Source organism: Seriola dumerili, unplaced genomic scaffold (genome assembly GCF_002260705.1).
Source record: "Seriola dumerili isolate Sdu_G_001 unplaced genomic scaffold, Sdu_1.0 BDQW01000002.1, whole genome shotgun sequence".
Lineage (NCBI taxonomy): Eukaryota > Metazoa > Chordata > Actinopteri > Carangiformes > Carangidae > Seriola > Seriola dumerili.
In genome coordinates, this window is record NW_019174257.1 from 10466683 (window position 1) to 10474285 (window position 7603).

The following is a 7603-nucleotide window of genomic DNA, read 5'->3' on the forward strand; positions in this document are numbered from 1 at the left end:
TACTATGGCAGTAAAGGCACTCCGACGAGATAAGCGACAGCACTTTAATATTACAAGTCAAAGTATTTAAAATCCGAAATGGATACAAACTAAATATTCAGTATGACAAACAAATGAATATTCCCTTCTGAGAGGGTATAGTTAGTTTATAGTCGAATAAATACACTTTACCGGAAGTTTATAGTAGCTTGAGCTCCTCCACACTTTCGTTGTGGAGGAGCTGTCAGGTTGTCAGGGGTAACAGTAGTGTGTGTGTGTGTGTGTGGGGGGGGGTGGGGGGGTGGGAGGGGTGATTGACAGTTCCAAGAGCCAATCAGATCACAGCTGTAAATTGACGTTACAACTTCGTAGAAAGTTACCTGAGCTATTCACAGGCATAGTTTAAGGAGTTTAACCGACAGGACGACACACACACCTGGAAATTCCACTTTAAGCGACAATTTGAGTAGGTCTTCAATTTTAACTGAGACGAAGACATTTGGACTCGCTCGTGCCTTGGACCGCAGGTGGATGCAATTAGCAGTTGATTAATCTGTTGCGGGGACATTGGGTAAGCAGCCTACTTTCTCATTTTGTTTTTCATTTCGTCCCTTCTCACTTTTGGTCCGGCTATGATTACTCTTAACACGATGAATAATGAATATTTGATAGTTTGCTTAAATGGTGGAAGCTGATCGGGCTTCAGAACGTGAGCTGTTGTGTATTATTCAACAAAGCTCTGGTACACCTGACTTAATTTCCTCCTTTTCCTCAGTCAGTTGCTCAACAGACTACCATTTCTCATAAGGGTAAAGATGATAAAGCAGACTTGTAGCCTTTGTGATTTCATGTTTACCTATCTACCTCGAAGGAAACAGAAAAGAGGAAGAATACCTGTACGTTTCCCGGCAGTAATTAAAAGTTTATCAAGTGCACTTACAGTCTTATGCAATCCAGCAAAGCAGTCTCGCAATAAAGCCTATATTTGAAGTTTTTGTTGGGTGTTTATTCAGGCTTTTGGGGGCCATAGTTTGGAAGGAATACGTGTATTGGATTTCATAATAGCAGGGAGTCTTTCTATTCTAACTAATTTTGTTTCCTTTTACCTATGTAAATTGCTGGCACAAACAATACAAATCGCATGAAGTCCAATACAGCAACAGCCACAACAACAGTAAGATCTTAAAGGTCAATCACCATATTCCTGACACAGTGTAAAGAGTCTATAAACAGATTTATTGAAGGGCAATTGTATTTGGTTGCATTGCATTGTATACATTTGCCCATAAACATAAAAAGAGCCATCAACGCTGACTTGTTTGTGAAGCTGAGCCTTGGCCCACACTTTGTTTTTTAAGGAAAACATGGTAATGTACAAAAATATAAATAATAATAATTTTGAATCATTTGTTTCCTCACATTTCTCAGTAATGCCAATTTATATCCAAAGTTTGCATGTAAGTCACACATATTATATTCATTTCAGATATGGAGGATTCCAGTCACTTGTACGATGTGTATGAAACAAATGCCCACCCTCCCTGGGCAGACCACCAACATCAGTGTCTGGAGAATCTGGACAATGTGGAGTGTCTCAGGAGGAAGATCAAATTTTACTTTATGAACCCCTGTGAAAAGTATCACGCTCGTGGACGAAAACCATGGAAACTCATGCTGCAGATCATTAAAATTGCCATTATTACCATCCAGGTAGTATTCTCAGACATGATCTGAGCAGATGTTAATTGTATTGTTTCACCACTCTGATAACAAATGTCTTTTCCCATGTCAGTTGGTCTCTTTTGGGCTCAGTAACCAGATGGTTGTCACATTCAAGGAGGAAAATCTAATGACATTTAAGCACCTTTTCTTGAAAGATTATGTTGATGGAAGCATGGAAACATATGCTGTCTACAGACAGAAGGATGTATATGATCACATCGATTACATCATTAAACAGGTAAATGAATGCTAGCATTTTCTTTTTATTTCCTGTTGGTAGCAGGAAACACCATGAAGGCATGACTTTTATTATTCATTTGTCATGATGCTGTAGATCTTTTCCTTTTGCTTTAGTGTTACTGTTAATCATTGTTGGAATTTTATCATTCTACATGCTTATATAGCCAGAAAGCATTACAAGCTCCCATGACAAGCTAGATCTTGTCATGGGATTAGACTTTGTTCATGTCGTTTGATTCAGTCATTTAGTTGGTTATGACTGTATAAATCTGTCATAAAACAGTTACTTAAACAACCTAATCTGCTGCAACTCACCTTTTCAGAAAGTGACTTTCCCACCATGTACAATTCTTGTCAAACTGTCATCAAACTTGACACTTAAATTCTAATTGGTCATTTCTAGTATGGACTTCTGCACAACATCACAGTAGGCAATCATGAATATCAGAAAAATGGTGCTGTCTACAGTCCACTGTCACTGTGTCAGGAGTACTACAGGAACGGTACCGTCTACCCTGGAAATGAGACCTTTGAAATTGATGCCGAAGTGAAAACTGGTATGCAAGATTGTTTGTTTGAGTTATGGAAAATGGAATACTCAACCAGGTTTATTGAGTTTGTTTGGCAAAACATTTGACATTTCTTGTTTTACGTTGCCTTTTTCTTTTTGTTGTGGCTTAACAGAGTGCCTTAAAGTTTATCCGATGTATCACCAGTCATTGCGGGAACTTCTTCCACATTTTGAATTGTATTTCAAAAGGTTTGTACCAAACATTTTTCATCTTTTTAATGCAAAAACATTTTCCTCTCCTGGTTTTGTACTTGAAATGAGAACCACTGTCAGTTCATGTACCTTTTGTGTCTTCCAGGATGCTCTCTGTTAAGATCACATTTGTTCTCAAGGCCATAAATTTACAGACAGTGAGACATCGAGAGCTACCAGACTGCTACGACTTCACTGTGATTGTACGTCACTTGACTTGTTCCCCATGGCTCAGTAAACACTAGTGGATCACACCAGACGTTTGTCTTTTTACCAGTAGTGATATGGAACTTCTGATCATTTTATTTCTGTTTAAACAAGAAGTTCACACAGCACAGATACAGTATGAGTTTAAATGACAATGAAGAAAAATGGAAACAGTCAGTGTGAAACCTGTGTTTATTCAATGAAGCTACTTTAAGAACACAAATCTGAGCAGTCTATTAGTAAGGATGTTTGCACACAGCGCCTGCTATTTACATAGTTAAATGTTAGCTTAAGGGCCTGGCAAGTGAATGTTTAGCTATTTGGGTTGGCCATACAAATGCAGGCCTTTTGTGAAAATTTTCTGTCCTCTGTTTAACAGATCACTTTCAACGACCAAGCTCACAGTGGCAGGATAAAAGTCGACCTGGAAAATGATGTAGACATCAACGAGTGCAGAGACTGGAAAGTAACTGGAGCATGTACGTTTTCTGACTTGATTTTAGAATATACAAAGGAATCATCTGTATTGCTGGGATTCATCATGGCTGTTCTAAAAGTTTGAGACTTGTGTCTGTGCTGCACATAAAATCAGTTTGAAGATGTTCTTCTGTCTCTTCAGATGGGGTAATTTTAATTTTTCTGTTCCCTCAGCTGCTAGAAACATATACCTGACTGTACTGCTTGACTGCCTCATCATTATAACATGCATCACCTCCTTAACACTCTGCGCACGCTCAATGATCAATGGGATTCAACTGCAGCTTGTGAGTACTTTTGTCATCCCACTTAGTTATTTGCTCAGACCTAAGTAAGGTGTGATTGTCTGATACATATCTGTTCATTCTGGTATTAATAAAGCGGAGCCAAGTGCCAAAAACCTTTTATACCCCCTTGTAATTAATACTGAAGGATGGAAGTTGCAATTTTTTAACAGTCTTGAGCAAAACATCGACATGCTCAGTAAGTTTTACTTCCTTATGACATTTCTTCACTTAATTTGTCCATTAATGAAAATGTATAGTATTTATGGATGCAACAGCAGCTAAGAGCATACTTGTCATATCAGTGTTGGTTTTGTGTAAATATCATCTCTATATTTCTATTTTCCAATTAATTTTGACTATAATTTTCTGAGGCTTCAATGAAGCAAATAGGGTCAGCTTAAATTGTGACCTTTCTGGGAGGGACCTTTCTGCTGCCAATTACTTTTTCTATTATTTTTTGATCTCCGTTATAGCAGCCTACAACAGTGGGCCCCCCAGGGGTCCTTGCAGGGGTTCCTGGGGGTCTCCAGCAAAAAGGAGAATAATTTATTTTCATTATAATTGAATCCGTCAGTAACACAATGACAGAATGTATGACTATTTTGGTCATGGGTTTCAAACACTTTCTGTAATAAAATATCTAAAAGATCTTATCAGATGGGGGACCCTGGGACAAAATCAAATGGGAGTCTGTGGTCTAATTTGTGTCAGTTTAGGCGTCCTTGATGTGAAATGACATGACATGTATTTCTTCTGTGCTTAATAGGAGTACACACTCTACTGCAAAACCCACTGCAGTAAAGAAGTCTCACTGTCAGACAAGTTGGAGTTTGTGAACGGTTGGTACATCTTGATCATTGTCAGCGACACACTGACCATCATTGGCTCCATTATGAAGATAGAGATCCAGACTAAGGTAATGGGGATTTAATCAGTGAGACTGATTCATGTTCCAGTCAGTGTAAATTGCAGAGCCTTTCATTACTTTTAACTTCATCAGAATAATAGCTGCTGCCTATAATGCACATGTTGATGTATTGATTCAGCTCAGACAGTGTTTTGAATCTTGCACTATTTCTTCTAGATCCTCACAAGCTATGATGTTTGCAGCATCTTCCTCGGCACAGGCACCATGTTCGTCTGGATTGGGGTTATCCGCTACATGGGCTACTTTAGCAAGTATAATGTAAGACCAGATTATTTATCAAATACAGGACATCAGCATCACAAATGCCACACTGCTTACAACAAAGATCTCATACAGTGCAAATACAAAAGTAGCATTTAACAGTTTTTGCTCTTTTCGCTATCTGTATATGTTTTTGAAAACTGAGTGTAAAACTCTGAAAAAGGGATTTCTTGGTTTTTCATGTAGATCTGCCAGTATTTGAACAAACATCCTCCCTCTTGAAGAAGGCACTTTTTCCGTGTAAACATGATTTAGTGTATAAAACACAAACAATTAAATATTTTCTGCACTTATCGTAAAGCAGTGAACCTTGGCATCACATAAAGAGATAAATAGATTTTTATTTAAAATCCCCTTTGGAAGTTTTTTATGAGGCTCATTCATGATGATTACACCTAATTACCAGAAAATAAGAACTCTTTAACTTGATTATATTGTCAAAGAGAAAATTTATTCCTTCATGTGGTTTTCAGATACTGGTCTTTAGTGTACATTTTTCAGTTCTATTACCATGTGTTCTGTGGCTATTTTCAGATTCTCATCCTGACACTCAGGGCAGCTTTCCCAAATGTTATCCGTTTCATCTGCTGTGCTGGAATCATCTACCTGAGTTATTGTTTTTGTGGCTGGATCGTCATAGGCCCGTATCATGAGAAGGCAAGGGCTATTTGCATAATACAAAGAAAAAGTTTGCAGAATTTAACTGAAAACATTTTAAACTCTAGTTTTATCCCATTTCAACAGCCAATAATCATGAGGACATATAATTAAAATAATCATCACACCTCTCACCCAACATTTTTCCTCTTTGACCTTTTGCTTTAGTTCCGGACCTTAAACACTGTGTCGGAGTGTCTGTTTTCTCTGATCAACGGAGACGACATGTTTCCCACCTTTAAGAACATGAAGCAGAAGAGCAGCCTGGTGTGGGTTTTCAGCAGGGTTTACCTCTATACCTTTGTCTCGCTCTTCATCTACATGATCCTCAGCCTTTTCATTACGATCATCACCGACACCTACGACACCATCAAGGTAAATGTCACTCATTCATTATTAGTGGTCATTTTTATTTTCTGTACTTAATTGGAGATTATGTATGTACTTCTGAATTTCATCGTTATACATAGTCTAATTTGAATGTTTCATTGTAGGAAAAGATGCTTAAAACCCTTAAATGTTTTGACTGAAACTGTCAATTTCTCACTTGTTTCATTTAGCAACAGCAGCAAAGTGGCACCCCGACATCAGAGCTGCAAAAATTCTTGTCAGTTTGTAAAGATCTGCCAAACTCTGGGCTATACAGACTCGAGAAGAACAACAGCTGCTTCTTGAACTGCTGCGTCAACAGGTAAGACCAGATGTCCATTCCACGTTACTCCTGAGACTCTTTATCCTTTGTGATAAAACAGCTTCGACTGTGGTGAAGTAAACCGTTTAGGTATGCCTTATTTGCACATAAAACAGGAGATACAAGTGCAATGTGTTAAAGCACTTTTTAATACTCTGTGCAGTCACTAGATATAACATCTTGAATGGAATCTAAGTCCACCCATTTTCTCCCTTCAGGTGCAGGACAAGTCAAGAGACGCTGACTTCAGAGGCATAGCTGGCCTTTAATGTGGAGATATTGAAAGGCTATATTGTAGAAAACTATAACCGAACGTTCCTTTTATGCTGTTATATTCAGCAGGTGAGAGGGTCTTAAATTTTTTTTTCTTTACCAGTAGGCACCAGTAAGTTTGCTCAGGTGATTGATTTAATGTGAAGGAGAAGTTTTTCAGTGCTGAAAAGACTGAACCCCAGTGACCATGAAGGTTAGAGCTGAAAAAACCGAGACGCTTAAGTCTCGTCTTTATGATGCACTAATACAGAGGACACTTTGTAAATACAAATTCATATTTATATGTAAATGAAAAAAAGACTGACACTGAAATCTGAGATGGTATCGTTCTTCAAAAGCAAAATGTCACGTGGAAGGATCCTAATGTTGAAGACAATGACTCAAGGTTAAATAAATAAGCTGTAAATTCATGAGATTTTATTTCTCCAAGTCAGGAGAATTTATTAATATAAAAGCTAAAATAACATTTCTTTTTTTGCTCACACAAGTTAATCACCTGTAAAATCTTGTTGTTACAAAGAAGAAAAATCCCATTTCAGTTCACGGTAGTAATGTTCCACCCGTGCAACCTTTTAACAATGTAAAATTGACAGTCTTTAAAAGCAATATCCAGACCCAGGTTCCATAAATGGCTCCACTTGTCATCAGTGTAGCAGTAGCAATGGATGTTAACCAAAGATGACTTGTCACTTGACCCTCTGTGATGAGTTATTGTTAGAGGTCTGGGGTCAATTCAAACCAAGCCATGCAATGTTCAACTTTGCTTAACTGCAGAACGTATCAGAGAGGGCCACAGAATGTCTCTTGTCCATCATCATGAAGCAGAAATCCATTCAGTTTGGCTTTTGTCCTTGGATTACAGTGCTCTTAGTCCAAGCAAATAAACAACCCTAAACCACAATTTGTATGAGCGACTTGATGCAAGCCTCCAGAGCAGACAGACATCATCAGTACTGAGATCTCTCATAAACGCAGCCAGCAGGGGTCACCACTAAAAACTAAGGTAGTGACTACCCATAGACCTTGTAAGTTATCTAAAAATAAGTTTATAAGTCTTGAAAACCTAAATTTCCCATGATTTTACAGTCGCAATGACCAGTTCTTAATATTTGAAAGCC

The 7603-nt window shown here is 38.1% G+C and overlaps 1 protein-coding gene across 2 annotated transcripts; it reads left to right on the forward strand.

Annotated features, from left to right (window-relative positions):
- The first annotated feature begins 394 nt into the window (after positions 1-394).
- LOC111218765 (mucolipin-3-like) lies at positions 395-6522 on the forward strand. Of its 2 annotated transcripts, XM_022741339.1 has the most exons (15): positions 395-550; positions 1127-1153; positions 1466-1689; positions 1772-1939; positions 2345-2498; positions 2626-2701; positions 2811-2907; positions 3291-3390; positions 3563-3675; positions 4442-4591; positions 4760-4861; positions 5399-5521; positions 5690-5896; positions 6082-6212; positions 6431-6522. In XM_022741339.1, exons 3-15 carry the CDS (start codon positions 1468-1470, stop codon positions 6468-6470), a joined length of 1683 nt encoding a protein of 560 aa, XP_022597060.1. In that variant the 5' UTR covers positions 395-550; positions 1127-1153; positions 1466-1467; the 3' UTR covers positions 6471-6522. The 2 variants fall into 2 exon arrangements, with proteins under 2 accessions (XP_022597060.1, XP_022596988.1); XM_022741267.1 differs by lacking the exon at positions 1127-1153.
- Positions 6523-7603: the final 1081 nt, after the last annotated feature.

What these genes read in the sequence shown, in the direction of transcription:
- LOC111218765 (XM_022741339.1), top strand. Translation starts at nt 1,468, where the DNA reads ATGGAGGATTCCAGTCACTTGTACGATGTGTATGAAACAAATGCCCAC. An exon ending in TTGCCATTATTACCATCCAG is followed by an intron (nt 1,690 to 1,771) that starts GTAGTATTCTCA and finishes TTCCCATGTCAG; the next exon opens with TTGGTCTCTTTTGGGCTCAG. An exon ending in GCTACTTTAGCAAGTATAAT is followed by an intron (nt 4,862 to 5,398) that starts GTAAGACCAGAT and finishes GGCTATTTTCAG; the next exon opens with ATTCTCATCCTGACACTCAG.